Source organism: Bubalus kerabau, chromosome 6 (genome assembly GCF_029407905.1).
Source record: "Bubalus kerabau isolate K-KA32 ecotype Philippines breed swamp buffalo chromosome 6, PCC_UOA_SB_1v2, whole genome shotgun sequence".
NCBI lineage: Eukaryota > Metazoa > Chordata > Mammalia > Artiodactyla > Bovidae > Bubalus > Bubalus kerabau.
In genome coordinates, this window is record NC_073629.1 from 25,899,356 (window position 1) to 25,920,590 (window position 21,235).

Consider the following 21,235-nt stretch of genomic DNA (forward strand, 5'->3'; position numbering starts at 1 on the left):
GCTACTCACATTAATGTCAAATACAATGATTTCATCTGTAAATCAGTTATATGGTAATAGGGGCTTCCCTGGTGACTCAGTGGTAAAGAATCCACCTGCCAACACAGGAGACATGGGTTCAATCCTGGGTCGGGGAGATACCCTGGGGAAGAAAATGGCAACCCACTCCAATATTCTTGCCTGGGAAATCCCATGGACTGAGGACCCTGGTGGGCTATAGTCCATGGGGTTACATAAGAGTCAAACACAACTTAGCCACTAAATGATAATAGACATGATTAATCAGAAAATAAATACTTCACCAAATGTCTGTGTAGAAACTCGCATTAATCTGTAGAATTTCAAGTAGAAGGAGGTCAGTCAAAGAAGCCCTGGATAGGAGCTGAGAATGGTTCCCCCAGGGCCCAGTTTCTTGGAGGACACAGTGGTGCCTCCTCCTGGGGAACATTCTTTTTTCCTCAATGATAGGTAGTATAAAAGAATAATTTTTGTTAAAACTAACATGAGTATACTATTGAGTGAATCAAAGTTTCCTTGAAGTTTTAAAATAAAAGTGAGATTTTCCCTCTTGGGGAGAATCGTCCAAAGTCTCCTGTGAGTCAGGCCTGTCCTCTCTTCTGCTTTCAGGGTATATAAACCCACAGCAGCAGGAGCAGCAGAGCCCTGGCAAAATCCGGGGCAGGTTCTAGGAGGCATTCCATTCTGGCAACAGTTTGGAAGATAAACAAGAAAGAAGCAAGACCAGAAACAGGGGAAATTTAGAAAGCCTGATAATAAGGACAAAGTCTTCCCTGTGGCTCAGACAGTAAAGAATCTGCCTATAATGCAGGAGAGCGAGTTCGATCCCTGGCTGGGGAAGATTCCTTGGGGAAGAGAATGGCAACCCACTCCAGTGTTCTTGCCTGGAGAATTCCATGGACAGAGGAGCCTGGCGGGCTACAGCCATAGGGTCACAAAGAATCAGACATGACTGAGCGACTAACAGTTTTGATAAGTATAAAACACAGATAAAGGAGAAGGAGCAAGACACTAAGGTGTTTTACACACACACACACACACACACACACACGGCCTGCAAAATGAAGATGTAAATGATTTAAAGGGCATGTGTCCAAATATCTCCCTCCAACTCCCCTCCCCAGACGCTCTCTCCTCACATTAATCGTTGGCCACATCTGCGTCTGCTCAGCCTGGTTTGCTCATTCAACCTGCCTCACCCAGCAGAGCCCCTCCCGGAGTGACCCTGACTAAACATTTTCACACTCTGGGCAGCTCGCCATGGTCATTTGGTCACAGCCAATTATGTTTCTGGGCAAGTCCTGAAGAAGTCTGAGGTGTCTGCATAATGGTGCTCTCTATAGTCCGATAGGGACACATGTTTGGAGAAAGAGTTTCATGGTGGGAAGGAATGTTTTATTTTTTTTCTCCTTTTCAGCTGACGAGTGTTGTTTCAGGATGTAGCGACTTCCATTGGTGAGAGAGATTTATTACTTACTTCCTGGAGAGAGCAATTTTCTCTCAAGTGTGAACATTTCAACGAGGGCATCCAAAAAAGTCACTAATTTTTGTGCTTTTGCAACTTAGAGGGAAAGAGAAATTTAAATCTGCCCAACTTCCTCCCTCCCCTCAGGAATGAGCAGTGGCGTGCTCTCCAAAACCACAAGGCCGAGAGGGCCCCGGGCTCCTCCTTTGCCGGGTGATCACAGACTCACCAGCTGCAGCAAACAACCTTTGTCTCTCTACAAACTAACACACATTCTCCAGTGGTCTTGGAAATCCATCGCAGCAAGGACACCCCAACGCAGCTGCTTATGTAGCCTGTCCTCGCTCAGGTTCCCGTGATGGCTCCAAAGCTGTGCTTTTATTTTGTACCGGTTTTAAGAAGGGTGGTCAGGAGATTTCAGTACCTTTGCTAAGCCTTCTTTCCTTATTCTACATTCCTTCCCTGGACAGCTTCCTCCATCCCCATTGCTTTCCTTATCACTTACAGGCAAGTGTCACTCCAATGCATACTCTGCAGCCCTGTCTCTCTGCTAAGTGCCAACACAAACAACAACCACCTAACTCCCTAATCTCCCCTCAGGTGTCAGACCCTACAAACCAAAGTCTGAGCTCAACACCTTCTCTCTCAACCCAGTTCATTCTGGTGTGCTCCATATTTCAGCAGCCGGCACCACTTTCCCTTCAACTCTCAAACCAGAAACTCTGAGCATCCTATCTCTCTCTCTCTCTTGCAATACCCAACTTAATCAGTCATCAGTTCCAGATGGTTCTTACTCATAAGGACCTCTAGAAGCTGCTTGATTTAATTCTCTCCATTCCCACCTCCACAACCACCCAAGTGGTAGACAAAGCCTCCAGTCTTTGTCCCTATCTAATTCTCCATTTCTGTCTCCACACTGCTGCCAAAGAGACTATTCTAAAAAGCATGTCTAGTCATACTAATCCCTTTTTAAAAATTCCCTGATGGGTACCCATTAACCTAAGAGGAAAGTTCAAATACCTTAACATATTCTACAAGATACTTCATGAGCTGTCCCTGTTTACCTGTCATCTTTCATATCTATAACTCCCAAATCCAGATATATGAAGGCATTTGCAGTTTCCTAGATTTCTGTCTCTTGTTCTTAAGCCTTTGCACAGGCTGATCTCTTTGCCTGAAACAGCCTCTGTCGTCTCCCTAAAGGTAAACTCAAGCATACATACTTGAGATGACATACCCAGGGCCTGGGACTAGGGTGAGTACATGTGCATGAACCCAAGGTTGGGCACCTGCTTTAATTTTACATCACAAGGGCCTTTCTTGCCTCACCCTAGTTCCAGCCCTGCATTCACTTAATATCACTTCATTTCGGATCCCTATTTTCTTCTTTCCTCAAAATGGACTAGGTGCCTCTCCTATTACCTCCATTTGTATCCATGGTTCTCCCTACTATAGCATTTATTCTGTTGTAATTGCTTTTTGCTTGTTTTCCTTCCCCATTAGCTATAATTGCTTTGAGGGCAGGAACCTTGTATAACTGTCTTTGTCGTAGTACTTGAAAATAATAGGCAATTAATGTGTTTTGCATAAATGAATATACTTGCATGCCCATATGACTCTGATATGACAGCATACTCAAAATTTGACTTGAAAGGGACTCAGTAAATCATCAGGTCAACCCCTCATTTTACAAATGAAGAAACTCAGGGCAAGACGTTTCTCAGAATGACATAAGCTGGAAAAGTATTCTAGTATTTTATTTTTAGTAGATATGAGTTGCCAGTGCAGAGAAGCATAAGTTATTCACCAATGATACTTAATATTCAAGCCAAATAATGTAATATGGTGATCAAAATGATTTTATAACCTCTTATAAAATAAATCAAGTTTGCATGAGATATTTTTCTTAAGTCAGTATGTTAGCCTCCCTCCTCCAAGCCACCCATGTTTCACAGCTGAACAACTGGGAAAATGTTAGAAAGAATATGGGTATATAGTAATGCAACTAGGCTTCCCAGGTGGCTCTAGTGGTAAAGAATCTGACTGCCAGTGCAGGAGACGTAAGAGATGCAGGTTCGATCCCTAGAACGGGAAGATCCCCTAGAGGAAGGCACGGCAACCCACTCCAGTATTCTTGCCTGGAGCATCCCAAGGACAGAGGAGCCTGGCAGACTATAGTCCACGGAGTCAAAAAGAGTCAGACGTGACTGAAGTGACTTAGCACACAGAAATGCTACTAGAAAGAAGTGTTTACTAATTTGTGATACTGTGTAGCTTACTAAGCAAGTCCTTTACCTCACTTTCTAAGGAGGAGGAGACAGATGGCATTGCCAGTCTCATAACCTCCTCTATAACATTCTTAAAGCCATGCACATGGTAAAGAGTGGGGACTGTCATGAGTGGGCACTCAAGGCAAGGAGTTTCTTTCGATTGTACTTATTTCTGTACATGAAATTATAGGTCATTTATTAAGGAATTAAATTATTCATACTTGGAGCCGTCAAGCAATTATGCTAAATGTCACTTAATAAGATGATAATTAATGAGGCTTTGATATTTAATATCAAACTCCGAACAAATCAAACTGGAATCTATTTGTTTTGTATTCATGAAGAAAGATAGTGGTGAGAAAGGGGAAAGAATTACATGGAAAGCATATTTTTAGAAAAGAACACTCCAGAATGCTGGAGAAAGTGCAATGCTCAACTGGGAATCTTCTCCAGAGCGCATGTGTGCTACGTTGCTCAGCTGTGTCTTAATCTTTGCGACCCCATGGGCTGTAGCCCAACAAGTTGCTCTGTCCATGGGGATTCTCCAGCCAAGAACACTGGAGTGGGTTGCCATGCCCTCCTCCAGGGGACCTTCCCAACCCAGGGATCTAACCTGTGTCTCCTGTGGCTTGTGCACTGTAGGCAGATTCTTTACCAGGGAAGCCCCTTTCTCTAGAGTGTGCCAGTAATTAGCAAAGCCATAATTAAAACTTCTTTATCAGCTGCTTGGAAATCCTAAAGGATCCTGCTCTGTGTTGTCAGTTAATGGTAAAAGATGACCTTGATTATTTCTATCCTGTGCAAAGGTAACTGTTGAGATAAAATGAGCTCAGAATTAAAACCTTATTTTATTGTTTATTATATGATTTGGAGAAAACAGTATCTAGCAGGGCATCTCCCTACCAAATTTTCCCCTTAGAGAAACTCTGAAACAGCTAAGGATCTTATAGGTTCTTATTTACTGAAGATTTTCCTGTCCCATTTCCTACTCCCACCATGAATCTCTCTGGAGAAACTTGAAACCAGTGGTGTGCTGAAAATGTTTAATAGCCAGTTTGCCAGAGGAGAAAAACGCTATGATCTGTGACAACTGCCAGTTTCTGTGGTGTAAATACTCCCACCACAGCCCATTACAAGTCACCAAGGTGATGGCACCGATTGTCGAGTTGGGGAAAGATGTATACACAGTCGGCTTTTCAAAGCCAGCATAAGCCAGCTCCAGGGAACTACTGCTTGAAACCCTGGGCCACCTGATCTCAAGAGAAGTATTGTGTTCACTCCTACCAAAGCAGATCTTCAGACCCTCCTTGCTTCAAATCCACGTTCCTCTATTCTAGCCATGATTAGCAAGGATATGCTGCACAACAAATCATCCCTAAAATCTCAGTGGCTTAAAATAGCAAAGGTTTCTGTTTCATTCACAATGCCTGTCCAGCATGCGTCCTCAGTAGGCGGGTACTTTACCAACATAACCCAGGTTCCAGACTGATGGGGCCTCATCTGGACAGTGCTGGTGGCAGTGACAGACAGCCTGCAGATCAGTACTTGGCTTTCATCATCTTGGCTTAGATCACACTAGTCAGAACTAGTCTCATAGCACCACCTAAATGCAAGGGATTTGGCAAGTGTGAGGAAGCCGATGGAAAGTTTAATGAGCACCAGTCTCATCAGGGCTTCCCTCGTGGCTCAGATGGTAAAGAATCTGCCTGAATGCTGGAGACTGGAGTTTGACCCCTGAGTTGGGAAGATCCCCTGGAGAAGGGAACGGCTACCCACTCCAGTATTCTTGCCTGGAGAATCCCATAGACAGAGGAGCATGGTAGGCTACAGAGTCAGACATGACTGACTGACTAAAACAAACACACAGTCTCATCACACCCATGGTGGTTTTCAGCAGGCATCAGTGTTTCTTGATGGTTCAGGACACACCATATTCAGGGCACCCAGGAGTTAAGGAGAAATAAAGGAACTGACTGAATGCCTTGGGAAAATCCGAAGCTCAACAAGAATCTTCAAACAATTTTTTTTCCCATTAATAAATACTACTGTGCCAAACCAAGAGTTCTTCTGTGACCAGGAAGGAGACTTATAGCTGAATAAAATCCCCAGGCAGGCTTTCCTCTGACCTTTGCCACACTTGAGAGATGCTGCAAATTGTGAACCTACCTGTCTAAACAGTAAACCAACAATCTGAGGTTTTTCTGCCTGAGCATTCCTAAGAGGTGGGTCCTCAGAGTCCAAGGGTCCGGGAGACGAGGATCCTCTAAGGCTGGAGGGACTCCCAGGGACTTTTACCTAAAACCACAGCATTTCATTTTAATTCAACAGATGTAGATTTTGTGCCCAGGGAGACCCAGGTGTGGAGGCTTCCCCCCAGGGCTTCTACAGAGGTTTCTGTAGAGATTCCTCCCATCTCCCACTCCTTCCTGGATCTGTATTAGCTGATTAGATGCAAGATCACTTTAACCACTGCTCTTTTCAAAGCAAAAAGCTTTGCCTCTAGAGCTGGGGAAATGCACTGAAATGCATACCTATTTTTCAGTGCATTTCCCCAGTCCCAGAGGTAAAGCCATTTGCTTTGAGAAAGTCTGTGATTTCAACCCTAACTCAGCCCCTAATTAATTACCAGTGCTGAACAAACCCGGAGAAGGCAATGGCACCCCACTCCAGTACTCTTGCCTGGAAAATCCCATGGATGGAGGAGCCCTGTAGGCTGCAGTCCATGGGGTTGCTCAGAGTTGGACACGACTGAGCGACTTCACTTTCACTTTTCACCTTCATGCATTGGAGAAGGAAATGGCAACCCACTCCAGTATTCTTGCCTGGAGAATCCCAGGGACAGGGGAGCCTGGTGGGCTGCTGTCTATGGGGTTGCACAGAGTCGGACACGACTGAAGTGACTTAGCAGCAGCAGCAGCAGCAGCTGAACAAACCTCTTCACCTTTAGTGTCTCCGTTTCCTCTTTCGCACATTGAAGGAGTCGGATTGGAACTACGGTGAGAACACATCCTTTGTGAAGCCTTCCAAACTGATTTGCACAAGGGAAAAAAGGCTAGTGGATAGGGCCCCAGAGCTGTATTCTACCTTCCAACCAGAGCAGATGTATATTTAATGCATTAGATTTTAGAGCAGATTTTTTTGTTTTGTTTTTTTGTTTGTTTCCCAAAGGAGGGCCACTACTTCATGTTTTTAAAGAAGATGTTTCTCATACTTTTTATTTTTACACTTGAAAACCACTGGACTCCATCTGACTACTTGAGAAAGTTGGAGAAAGTGACATGGACGGATGACAGAGGATGTGTCGGGGACAGAGGTAAGGCTGCCTGATGGCCCATTTGATACTCTGCTAGCTCGCTTCCCTCCCATCAGACAAATCATTAGTAGGCTTCTCTAACTGCCGCCTCTCCCTCTAACCTGCTCGCACCTTACAAAAAACCCAGACTCAGTAAGCAATATGCAGAGTGGTGGGGAGTAGGACTTCCCTGAAATGAAGGTAAAAGACTGCAGCCTGCTCAGAGAGCATGTGGTTTGGCATATTTCCAGACAATATTAAATCATACAAGAATTTTCACTCATCTTCATCTTGGAGGTCACAACGTGACTCTCCTCTAATGAATTCTTTATATTGGCAGCTCTTCTGTTTTTCTCCCTTCCTCTCTGGCTTCCTCACTCCCACCTCTCCCCTCCTCCCCACCTTGCCATGAGCAGCCCCCTCTTTTTTAGTCTCTGCAGGAACATGTGGTAATACTTTGCCTTGATATTGGCCTTGACTCTGGTCTACACCTGTGTAGGCCTTCAAGCTATGGCTCAGAGGGTGGCTGGGCGAGGTCAAGCTCTGTGCACACCCCCACCCCCAGGCAGGCAGGCCAGCTCCTCTCCTTCCCTGGCTGGCTGCAGCCACCTCCAGATGGTGCTCCCAGTATTCCGGTTTACTAATCAAGGTCCCAGTGATGTGAGATCCCACCTGAGGGTGTCCTTTCTCACAAGGCAGAGGGTTGATTTACAAAAGCCTGCAGCATCAAAAGAGAACAAACAGAGAGAGAGAAATTAGAGAAATCATTTGCACTGGGAACTTTTTAAATGGAAAGCACTATCCTGGCTTAATGTTGTGAGGGAGATACTATTTGCATCTTATGAGAAAACTGAGGCTCAGAGAAGTCAAGTGAGGCATTCAGGGTCACAGAGCCAGGATGGGGCAGAACAGATTCTTATCTCAAGCCCAGCATTCTCTCTGATTTGTTTAGCCCTCAATTCTTTGTCTTTGAAGCTATTCACCACATCATAGGGGCTTCCCAGATGGCGCTGGTGGTAAAGAATCCACCTACCAATGCAGGAGATGCAAGAGACATGAGTTTGATCTCTGGGTCAGGAAGATCCCCTGGAGGAGGAAAGGTAACCCACTCCAGTATTCTTTCCTGGGAAATCCCATGGACAGAGGAGCCTGGTGGGCTACTGTCCTTGGCCCACAAAGAGTCGGATAGGACTAAGTAACTGAACACACACACACCACATCATAAGCATAAACCCACGTCCTATACTAGGTGCCCTATGGACATTCTCTCATTTTTACAATAGCCTACCCAGGTAGGTTTTAGTGTCGTTAGCTTGGGAAAGGTACAGAAATGAGGCTCATAAAGGTTACATTGCCCAACATTACATAGTCAAATGCAGAAATGATTCTAAGGCTTTCTGCTCAAAATCTATAGGTTACTTTCCATGACTTTCAATAATAAAGAGCTCCTCAGAACTTCCCATGCTTTTAGAATAAAAGTGAATCCTCATCTTAATACACCAGGCCCATCATGGTCTGGCTCTTGCCCACCTTTCTGCCCCCACATTTCCACCGACCTCTTCTGTCAGATGGAGCTTTTTTCAGCCCCACAGGCCACTGTCTCAACACCATGTGCATCATATGTGTTGTTCACTCTTCCCATCTTCATCTACCTTTACTTTCCTACAGCATAGTAGGTAGCCCCTTTCATGGGAAGCTCCCTGCCCCCACATACCCTGCCACTAACCCCTTTATCACAGAACCAGAGTTACCTTTGACTATCGCAACACCTGATGAACACATAAACCAAAGCACTGAGCACATTATTATGTAATTGTCTATTAAGGTAAATGTCACCACCTTCAGACCCTACCCTCTCTAAGGACACAGAACATATTTTATTCATTACATTAGTATTCCCAAAGATTTACCATAATACCTAAAAGAGAGCTCAGAAAGTTTGTTGAATAAATGAAAGAATGAGAAAAGTAAAAGAAGGAAAGGGGAAAGAAGAGGAAGGGAGAGAAAAAGGGAAGGGAGTCAAGGGACAGGATAATAAGGCTAACAAGAACTGAACCCAGGACTTTCTGTTTCCAAAGTGGACGAAATTCTTACCATCCCATACTTAACCCAAGATCGCCCCTCTCTATCAAAGATGTGATTGAGCTCTCTTTCTCCCTTTTTTTTTTTAAATACAAAATTGAAGTATAGTTGACTTACAATATCATGTGAGTCCCTTCTCTTTTTACTCAGCACAAAGAGCCTCATTCTCTGCTATGGCTGCCACCTGGCTCTGCTCATAGCACCAAGTAACTCCCTTCTACGATTCTCCAGAGTTCTCTATAAGACTTCTCTCCTCTGTGAATTTGTCTGTTGGCATAGCTAATAGATATTCTACTCCATAAATGCTGTGAGCAGACACTGCTCTAAGCACTTTATGTGGATTAATTTTAACCCTCAGAACAATGTCATGCTGCTAAGCTGCTAAGTCGCTTCAGTCGTGTCCGACTCTGTGCGACCCCATAGACAGCAGCCCAATAGGCTCCCCCATCCCTGGGATTCTCCAGCCAAGAACACTGGAGTGGGTCACCATTTCCTTCTTCAATGCATGAAAGTGAAAAGTGAAAGTGAAGTCGCTCAGTCATATCCGACTCTTAGCGACCCCGTGGACTGCAGCCTACCAGGCTCCTCCATCCATGGGATTTTCCAGGCAAGAGTACTGGAGTGGGGTGCCATTGCCTTCTCTGGAACAATCTCATGAGGTTGGCATAATTATTATCTACACTTAACATTTGGGAAAACTGAGGCAGGACAGGCTGACTTGCCCAAGGCCACTCATATATTAAGTGGAAGAACTGGAATTTGAACCAAAATAGCTTAACTCTTAAGAATATGTTTTGTTTTAAGATACAGTGCTTCACACACACATCAACTTGAGATCAGACTGTACAAACTATGTTAGTAACTTGCTTTTTCATAGGTAATTATATACCTTGAAAAGTTTTCATGTAATTTAATACTCTTCTGAAACATCATTGTAACAGATGCATATTTCACAGGTGCATATTTCATCATATTGATGACCATTATTAATGAATTAATCGATTTCATATTGGCAGAAAGTTATTTTCCAATCTATTGTAAGCACACAGTGATGAACATCATGACTTACTATTTCTTTACAACTTAGAATTTAAATCACTTGGCCAAAAGCTAAGACATTTACATGTAATCATCATACACACCCTCCAGTGTAGCTCAAATGTAAATGGATCATACAGCAGATCCCTCCTCATCATGGTTTTGATTTCCAAGGTATCAGTTACCTCCAGTCAACTGAGGTCTGAAAATATTAAATAGAAACTTCCAGAAATAAATAATTCATAAGTTTTAAATTGTGCATCATTCTGAGTAGCACCATGAAATCTCACACCCTCCCTCCTGGGCTGTGAACCATCCTTTTGTCCCATTCAACCCACCTGTTAGTCACTGAGTATCCATCTTGGTTATCAGATCAACTGTCCTGTTTCACAGTATTTGTGTTCAAGTTTTCATTTTGCTTAATCAAAACCCCAAAGCACAAGAGTGGTGATGCCAGCAACTCGAATGTGCCACTGAGAAGCTCTAAATGCTTCCTTTTAGTGAAAAAGTGGATGTTCTTGACTTTAAAAGGAAGAGGAAGAAAATCATATTCTGGGATTGCTTAAGGTTGTTAAGCTCGAGGTTAAGGTGGAAAAGGCATTAAATTTGTATAAAAAGTTATTTTGAGAGAGAAAGGGACCCTATTCACATAATTCTTATTACACTGTCTTTTTATAATTGTTCTATTTTATTATTCAGTTCAGTTCAGTCACTCAGTCGTGTCTGACCCTTTGCGACCCCATGAATTGCAGCACACCAGGCCTCCCTGTCCATCAGCAACTCCCGGAGTTCACTCAAACTCACGTCCATCGAGTCGGTGATGCCATCCAGCTATCTCATCCTCTGCCGTCCCCTTCTCCTCCTGTCCCCAATCCCTCCCAGCGTCAGAGTCTTTTCCAATGAGTCAACTCTTCGCATGAGGTGGCCAAAGTACTGGAGTTTCAGCTTCAGCATCATTCCCTCCAAAGAAATCCCAGGACTGAGCTCCTTTAGAATGGACTGGTTGGATATTTTTTTTAGTTATTATTAATCTCTTACTGTGCCTAATTTGCAAATTAAACATCATATGTGATGTGATTGTGAATGTCTAGGAAAAAACATAGTATGTATAGGGTTTGATACTATTCTTGGTTTCAGGCATCCACTTGGGGTTTGGAACGTATCCCATCATGTATGATGGAGGAATACTGTATCTCAGTTGTTGATCATTAGAGATATTAAGTTCCAGATAGAAAAAGGAGTACATCAAGACTGTATGTCGTCACCCTGCTTATTTAACTTATATGCAGAGTACATCATGAGAGACACTGGGATGGAGGAAGCACAAGCTGGAATCAAGATTGCCGGAAGAAATATCAATAACTTCAGATATGCAGATGACATCCACCCTTATGGCAGAAAGTGAAAAGGAACTCAAAAGCCTCTTGATGAAAGTGAAAGAGGAAAGTGAAAAGTTGGCTTAAAGCTCAACATTCATAAAACTAAGATCATGGCATCTGGTCCCATCATTTCATGGCAAATAGATAGGGAAACAGTGGCTGACTTTACTTTTTTGGGCTCCATAATCACTGCAGATTGTGATTGCAGTCATGAAATTAAAAGACGCTTACTCCTTGGAAGGAGTGTTGTGACCAACCTAAACAGCATATTCAAAAGCAGAGACATTACTTTGCTAACAAAGGTCCATCTAGTCAAGGCTATGGTTTTTCCAGTAGACATGTATGGATGTGAGAGTTGGACTATAAAGAAAGCTGAGTGCCAAAGAATTGATGCTTTTGAATTTTGTGCTGGAGAAGACTCTTGAGAGTCCCTTGGGACTGCCAGAAGATCCAACCAGTCCATCCTAAAGGAGATCAGTCCTGGATGTTCATTGGAAGGTCTGATGTTGAAGCTGAAACTCCAGTACTTTGGCCACCTAATATGAAGAGCTGACTTATTTGAAAAGACCCTGATGCTGGGAAAGATTAAGGGCAGGAGGAGAAGGGGACGACAGAGGATGAGATGGTTGGATGGCATCATGTGTCAATGGACATGAGTTTGGGTAGGCTCCGGCAGTTGGTGTTGGACAGGGAGGCCTGGCATGCTGCAGCTCATGAGGTCACAAAGAGTCAGACATTACTTAGCAACTGAACTGAACTGAACTGAGAGATATTAAGTAGAACAGCTTTCCCTCTGGAGCTTTTCTGCCAAGTTCTTCCCTGTTCTTAGAACTGATCATAATAAGTGGAAGGAAAAAAGAATCCTCAGCCAGGCATGTGCCGTTGAGTGTCCAGATTCTTGCCCTGGACTAGCGCCACCACCTGCTGCTCAGGTGCATGCCACCATCAGCCTTTCTCCTCTATCAATGCCACATCAGAATAAGTTATCATCTGCAGATTAGCAGTTGGTCTCACCAACATGGGGCCCTTCCCATTTGGAATTCCTACTAAAGGCATGATGGTAGAAAAGGGGAGGTGCAGAAAGTTCCTGAAGGAAGAGGTATAAGCTCCCCTTTAAACTAAACTGCCCATCAACCAACATAGAATCTCCCTGGAGAATTCAGGAGAGGAGATAAGTAGAGTGACCCCACAGAAAGTGGTGAACCTTACTTAGGATAGGGAGACCACATAAAATACCCCAAGTGAGGAAAAACTAGAGATAAACAGAAAAGTATGTGTTAGTTATTTATTAAGATGCTGATATGCTAATAAAAGTGAAGAAGAAAGAAATTTAAGAAACAACACATTAAGAAGAACACATCAAATACAGATGGGGTGGCTGGTATCCTTTTTCTATCAAACCATTTTGTCATAAAGTTTAGAGTCTCCTTATCTTGGCAGCACACGAGGAATGATGAGTATTTCTCTGACACATTCATTCAAACCCCTAAAATTAATATTTACCATGCACTTTATAAAGCTCTGTTCATATGCATTATCACATCTTATCCTCAAATAATAATATGGGGGCTCCAGTTTTATCCACCTCATTAGAACTGATTCAAATGCATTCTTTTTAATAGCTGAGTAGTATTCCATTGTGTGTATGTACCACAGCTTACTGGAGCCTATTATACAGAGTGAAGTAAGTCAGAAAGAAAAACACCAATACAGTATATTAACACATATATACAGAATTTAGAAAGATGACAACGATGACCCTACATGCAAGACAGCAAAAGAGACACAGATATAAAGAACAGACTTTTGGACTCTATGGGAGAAGGCGAGGGTAGGATGATTTGAGAGAATAGCATTGAAACGTATATTACCATACGTGAAACAGATCGCCAGTCCATGTTTGATGCATGAGACAGGGTGCTTAGAGCCGTTGCACTGGGATGACCCTGAGGGATGGGATGGGGAGGGAGGTAGGAGAGGGGTTCAGGATGGGGAACACATGTACACCCATGGCTGATTCATGTCAGTGTATGGCAAAAACCACTACAATATTGCAAAGTAATTAGCCTCCAATTAAAATTAAAAATAATAATAATATGGGGGCAATTATTATTATACTTAACTACTATTTGTAAGTTAACTGAGCCTAACAAGCTTAAGTAACTCTGTTACTTAACACATCATACTCTGTGATAGTGAATTTTATGTATCAACCGGACTGGGTCATGGAATGCCCATACATTTGGTTCAACACCATTTCTAGATGTGACTGTGACTGCATTTCTGGAAAAGGTTAGCATTTAAATCATTAGACTGAGTAAAGCAGGTTGTCATCTCCAATGTCGGGGTGCAGCAACATTATCCAGTTTGCTGAGGGCTTGAATGGAACAAATATAGAAAGAGAGAAATTGTGGTCTTGGCCTGACTGAGTTGGGATATGTCTTTTCCTGCCCTCAGACTGGGACTTTTATACTTTATTATTTGTTTTCCTGGTTCTCAGGCCTTCCAGCATGGACTAGAGCCACATGTGGCAATTGTGTGTGTGTGTGTGTGTATACACTCACATATATTATCAATATATGTGGCAGATTATATATGTATATATATAAAATGTATGTGTGCTGTGCGCTCAGTTGTGCCTGACTCTTTGCGACCCCATGGACTGTTGCCCACCAGGCTCCTCTGTTCATGGATTTCCCAGGCAGGAATACTGGAATGGGTCATCATTTCCTCCTCCAGGGGATCCTCCCCACCCAGGGATCAACCTGTAACTCCTGCATCTCCTGCACTGGCAGGCAGATCCTTACCACTGAGCCACATGGGAAGCCCCATATATAATGTGTGTATATATATATATATATATATATTCATCAAACATATACATAACATATTTATCTGTATTTGTTGTGCTCTTTTTGAAGTCCCTCAATGTGAGATATATGATATAGATGTATACATGCACATATCTTTTTCCCATTGGTCTGTTTCTCTGAACAACACTGACCAATACACATAGCTGGAGCTGGAATTTGTACACAGACTCTTGACTCAAAATCCTCTGGCACCTACTAAGTGCAATGCACTGCCAGAAAGGCAGATATGAAAGTCCAAATTTCTTGGAGAGAGTGCACGGAAGTCCAGTGGGGAGCAAGCTATCTTTTCTGTGCTTGGGACAAAAGCCTCTAGCAGTCGATAACTAGATAGTAAGTGTCAAGTTCTAATGTGTGTCTAACACTGACCTAGGCGCAGTAGAAACTAAAAGAGAAATAGAACATATCTGAGGAGTCTTTTGCCTAAGTATGTACCTTATTAAAATGCGTGAAACAATTATGGAAATTAAGTAACTAGTGTTAGCTAGAAGAATTAATGATATCCAGGTTTGATCCCTGGAAGATCCCCTGGAGAGGGAAATGGCAAGCCACTTCAGTATTCTTGCCTGGATAATTCCATGGACAGAGGAGCCTGATGGGCTACAGTCCATGGGGTCACAAAGAGTCAGACACAACTGAGCCACTAACACTTCCTATCTAAGAAAAACAGAAGAGAATGGATAATTGCCCATGGTTGGTCATAATGAGTAAAGACATGGAACTAATGACTAGCCTTGATGTGAGTGGATGTGGAGGAGGGTGGGGAAAGCCCCTCAAAGATAAGTTTAACTTGTCTAGTGTTTGTATTAAAAAGAAAGAAAAAAAGTGGGTGGGTAGAACAAAACCAGGTTATAGAGGATGACTTAGAAAGCAAGCAAAAGCCATCCCTCTAACAAAAATTTACTGCATGCTTTCTATATGCTAAGCCCTAGGGATAAATACTGCTACTGCTACTGCTAAGTCATTTCAGTCATGTCCGACTCTGTGCGACCCCATAGACGGCAGCCCACCAGGCTCCCCTGTCCCTGGGATTCTCCAGACAAGAACACTGGAGTGGGTTGCCATTTCCTTCTCCAATGCATGAAAGTGAAAAGTGAAAGTGAAGTCGCTCAGTCGTATCCTACTCTTAGCGACCCCATGGACTGCAGCCTACCAGGCTTCTCCATCCATGGGATTTTCCAGGCAAGAGTACTGGAGTGGGGTGCCATTGCCTTCTCCTAGGGATAAATAAATATGAATAAATCATGGTATCTTCTAATCAAAAGTATTTGCTCCCAGTATTGGGAACTTGGATTCCATACCATAAGCAAGAGGGAGTTATGAAAGGTCCTTGAGTAAGGCAGTGACAAAATAAAATTTTATCTCTATGTAGCTATAATCTCTTTAAACTGCAGACAGAGAAGAAACAAATGGGCAAGAGAAATATTATAGACCCCTCATGGTGGCAGAGTGGTTAGGTTAGGGCAGGTTACAGGTAATATTTTCAAAAAGAAATCTGTATGAAAAAGTTCTGGCGTGAGTGGCAAGAACTAGCTGTCAAGGAAAAAAATTGAATGTATAAAGAGACTAAGGGGACCAGAATAAGGGGCAGAGAAGCCAAAGTGGGGAGGAAGGATGCTGACATTATCTGGACAAGGCCAAGAACCCAGGAGTGGGAAATGGTAGAAACACAAATAGTGGGATCAGGGTACAGAGGCAGGTTTCAGAACCAGAAGCAATGCAAAAGCTTGATGACTGAATCAGTACAAAATCAGGCTGGTCCCAAAAGCATGACTGCCTGTGCCTTGACATGGGTGAGGACTGAGCCTCTGAGTGGAGATTTGACTAATTTATTGGGGAAAAAAATCTAATGAGATTCAAGACCCTGGAGTCAAACCCATTGTGATGACATCTCTGATATTGTCTAAAGTGAAAGTGTCAGTATTTTCTAAGGAGAGCCTCTGTAATCTGGCTTAACACTGGCTACCAACCTTATATCCTGCTTGTCTTCATTTTAACACACTCTTGATTCCAATTTTACTGATCTTATTCCTATAGCCCCCCAATCCACCCCAACATAACACATACACAAACACACACATGCGACAGACTTTTCCTTTTCAAGGTTTTGTGTATGCCAACTCTCTCACCTATAATGTTCTCCCTCTTCATCCAAGTCCTTTCCAGCTCTTCTCTGAAATTGTCAGGTTTAAGGGCCCCTTGCTCTGAATCAGAGGGCAGAGTCACCTGCTCCTCCCACTGACTAGCATCTTCATTGTCCTAGCACAGAGAACGTTTTAGAGGCCTGAATGTCGCTGACTTATTTGGTTACTTCCGCTTGGGCTTTGTTTCTAAGGGAAATTCATCCTGAGTTTCAACTTGAAAGATTGGTAATATTTCCATTCCTTCTCCTTTCCTGAACTGAAGAAGGGAGAGGACTCTGTCTCCTAACACTGAGACAACATCAGCAACAGAAAAATAAGATAAAGATTCTGATGGGGGTGAGAGGTTAGATAAGAAAATAGAATATGCAAGTTCAGTTCAGTTCAGTCTGAACTGAATATGCAAAGTCTTTACCTAATATTGCAGATGAACCAGAGGTACTGCTGCTGCTGCTGCTGCTAAGTCGCGTCAGTCATGTCCTACTCTGTGCGACCCCATAGACGGCAGCCCACCAGGCTCCTCTGTCCCTGGGACTCTCCAGGCAAGAACACAGGAGTGGGTCACCATTTCCTTCTCCAGTGCATGAAGGTGAAAAGTGAAAGCGAAGTCGCTCAGTTGTGTCTGACTCTTCGCGACCCCATGGACTCTAGCCTACCAGGCTCCTCCGTCCATGGGGCTTCCCAGGCAAGAGCACTGGAGTGGGTTACATTGCCCTCTCCTACCAAAGGCACTAGTGGCCAGATTAAAATAATAGGGAAAACAGCCACGGCATTTTATATGAATGAGTTGGCGTTTGTTTATCAGAGACCATCAGCATAAAGATGTTTTAAGTTACTGGTAAAATCTATTCTATAAGGCCAGTAATAATGAAAATGAAGTCCATAATGGCTACCATTTATTGATGTTTCTATGGGTCAATAACCTTGCAAATGCTGATTTTACAGAAACTCCTTATACTCTGTTAGTGGTATCATCGAGTACGTGATATTTTTCAGAGTGTTTGTGGGAATAATTACAGAAGCAAGAATCAGTCACTTTTGTCTCTTTTTTGGTGATTTTATTCTTCTGCCAACACAAAAACATTGTAACTGCTATAACTTGCTGTAACTGCTAACTGTCATCAGAATGATTATCTTAATCAGAATCGTGGTGTCAATACGTAATGCGTGGGGAGGGGATGATTAACTCTTGATTTCAGAGCCACAACCTTCTAGATTGGATGTTTTATGTGAATCTAAGTATTCTGAATTTCAGCTAAGTTTTAGCACATGTGTTTATCTCAGCTTGATTTCCAATCATCAAGGATTAAGTTGTGTGAAGTATGTGTCATCTTTTCAGACAAATGCCTATGTTCAGGGTCCATTGAGAATGAAAAAGATAAGTAAAATAAAACCAAATTCTGCTTCATGTAAAACTGGTAACATTTTGAATTTTAACTTAGGAGATTTGGAAAGTATTTACCCCTCTAACTCACTTGGGCTGCTAAATAGAATTTAGTTAACTTAACTAATTTAATTTAAGAAACTATTCTTATTATAAATATGACTTTCAAGTGGATTATTTTCAGAACATATATTTCGCACTAGCATTTCAGTGGGCATTGGAAATAGAGCTCATTGTAAGAAATCAGATCTTTCTTGTTTACAGAAGTTGGACAGACAGTTAAATATATAGATCTTCCATTATTCCATATTGTCACTGGATATAAATTTGAGGGGGGGGGGTTGCAATTATAAAGGGACTCTGAATCAAATCAAAATTGTTTTCCCTTATTGAACCAAAGAAAATCCAAACAAGCTCTGCAGACGTCTCCCCATCTGGCTGCCACAACTAGTCTTTCTGTTCTGAAAACCTAAGCCCTATACCTTCTTCCTCTTGTTCTTCGTGCTTTCCTCTTCTACTCCCTCCCACTTCAGAATGCTCGAGAAATGCAATTCACAGAGCTTTTATACTGCCAGCAGCCCACTCCATCTGTTTCCATCCATAAAGCCCCTCCTTAATATTTCTTAGTGCATTGTTCATTTCCCAAGGGCAATATATGGCCTCATACACTAGGAAAAAGGAGTAAATGCAGGGTGTGGTTCCATTCAGATCTGCATTTTATATCTTTGCTGTTGCCCCAGTAAGTGATTTTGTACAGTTTGTTGCCTATTAATGTGTGACCTTTGACTGGAGGATTTCCTATGCTCTGCATATGTGCTGAGTATCCCTCTCATGTGGTAGACAATGCCTTTGATTGCAATGACATTTATTCCATGCTTGGAAGATTTATTCCGTCTCACTCTCAGAAGATCCTTCTGTTGCATTTTTGGCTTACACTAGTTTTCAAAGTCTTTGTGGGGGGATTAGGGTAAAGGACATTACCTTTGGCTGTTCCTGAGAATATTCCAATGGTCATATTTTTTAGAGATTTTACCACCTCACATAGGTTCTCTCCTTTATATTCAAGTGTTTCTGTTATTGAATAGGTTTAGTTCATTTTTGGTACATATAAGCAAACAATAAATATCAATTTAAGGAAAAAATATTCTTAAAACTGTTCATATAAAACATGCTTTTCCTAAAAGATATAAATACTAATGAGCCTGCATATGTTGAAGCAGAATTACCAGATGTCTACAAACTGATCAGACAAGAGTTCTTAAGTGTGAGGAAAATTTAAGAGGAAAGAGGTGACCTGCTGAACTTTCATTTTGAAAGCTGTCTTGTCTAGAATAGGCATTAAAATGGATTATAACACTTCTGACAGTATGATAGGCTAAATACAAGTGACCTTCTCCTTACAAAAACTTTAAAGCTCTGACTAAAATTATATTTTAAAATATATTTAAGTATGCTATTGGGCCGATAATAATGTAAGAGAAATCCTCAGAGGCCAAAAACAAAGTAAAAACAGGAAACTGGGAGGGTAAGAGCTCCAAAGAGACCGTGCACTTCTGATCTGACAATCTTCTGGAGAGTGGAGGGACAAGAGAGAATGCCTAGGGCTAACTTGAGGTGGGTCATTGATAGTAGGTCCCCACGTAAAGCCAAAACCACACGGGAGTGCACCTTTGTGGCAGAAGCCCAAATGTATGCATATATAAATTCCACTCCAGGGAGAGCAACAGGAAGAAACTTGCTTGTCTTAGCATTGGCAGAGGGTGAAAACAAACTCTCTCTGAGACTTTAAAACTTGAAGTCCACCCTCATATGTTGTAGTTCTGTGATCCACAAAACTTCAAATCTAGAAATAATATATACCTGCTTATGAAGGAAAGATACTTTCAACCCAGGGCTTAAATATTTCATTAATATGTACTCTAAGAAAACAATAATAAAATGCACAAAGAAATGATCATCCATGAGTGACAAAAGATGTATCCAAGAGGTGTTTATTACTTCAAATGGTAGAATTATCAGGTAAGAATATAAAATAAGGATGCTTGGTATGTTAAAAGAAGTAACATAGACTAGATCAAGGCATAAATAAGACACTCAAATAAAAATTATCAGGCACATTTGAAAAAAATTCACATAGTTTTTTTAATGAAAGAAATGCATAATTTTTTATTCTTATAAAAATGAAATTTTAAGCAGCAAGCTAGACAGGGATGAATAGAAAATTAGCATACTACAAGATAAATCTGAATTACAGAAAATTTAGTACAGGCATACCTTGTTTTATTGCACGTTGCTTAATTGTGCTTCTCAGGAATAGTATGTTTTACAAATTGAAAATGTGTGTCAACCGTGTGTTGAGCAAGTCTGTTGGCACCATTTTTCCAACATTTGTTCACTTCCTGTCTATGTGTCACATTTTGGTAATTGTCAAAATATTTTAAACTTTTTTATTGTCATATTCTTTGGTGATCTGTGATCAATGATCTTTGATGCTACTATTGCAAAAAATTATAAGTTACTGAAGGTTCAGATGCTGGTTAGCATTTTTTAGCAATGAAGTTTTTCAAAAAACTTTCTATTGGAGTGTAGCTGAGTTAGTTTCAGATGTACAACAAAGTGAACCAGTTATATATATCCACTCTTTTTAACATTCTTTTCCCATATAGGTCATTACAGGAGACTTCCCTGGTGGCTCAGATGGTAAAGCATCTGTCTACAATGCAGGAGACCCGGGTTCGATGCCTGGGTTGGGAAGATCCCCTGGAGAAGGAAATGGCAATCCACTCCAGTACTATTGCCTGGAAAATCCCATGGACAGAGGAGCCTGGTAGGCTACAGTCCATGGGGTCGCAAAGAGTCGGACACGACTGAGTGACTTCACTTTCAGGTCATTATTGAGTAGAGTTCCTTATGCCATACAGTAGGTCCTTATTAGTTATCTATTTTATATATAGTAGTGTGTGTATGTCAATCCCAGTCTCCCACTTTATCCCTCCCTAACTTACCCTGTCATAACCATAAGTTTGTTTTCTACATCTGTGATTCTGTTTCTGTTCTGTAAATAAGTTCATTTGTACCATTTTTAAGATTCTACATATAAGTGAAATCATAGGATATTTTTCTCTGTATGATTTACTTCACTCAGCATGACAACATCTCAGTCCACCCATGTTGCTGGGAATACAAATGGCATTATTTCATTCTTTTTTATGACCGAGTAATGTTCCATTGTGGGACTTCCCTGGTGGATTGGTGGTAAAAAGCCCACCTGCCATTACATTTCAATCCCTCGGTGG

General features: G+C 42.0%; 2 protein-coding genes across 2 annotated transcripts in view; both read left to right on the top strand.

Moving 5' to 3' along the window:
* Positions 1-21,235, top strand: part of LOC129654864 (sperm-associated antigen 17-like) — a 257,575-nt gene that overhangs the window by 171,316 nt on the left and 65,024 nt on the right. The window contains exon 1 of the mRNA XM_055584607.1: positions 6,926-7,066. Within this exon, the coding sequence (XP_055440582.1) occupies positions 7,040-7,066 (27 nt within the window). The 5' untranslated portion in view covers positions 6,926-7,039. Of the gene's footprint in view, positions 7,067-21,235 lie in introns of the transcript that reaches the window.
* LOC129654860 (sperm-associated antigen 17-like) overlaps positions 1-21,235 on the top strand; it is a 330,465-nt gene that overhangs the window by 36,634 nt on the left and 272,596 nt on the right. The gene's annotated exons all lie outside the window — the stretch shown is intronic.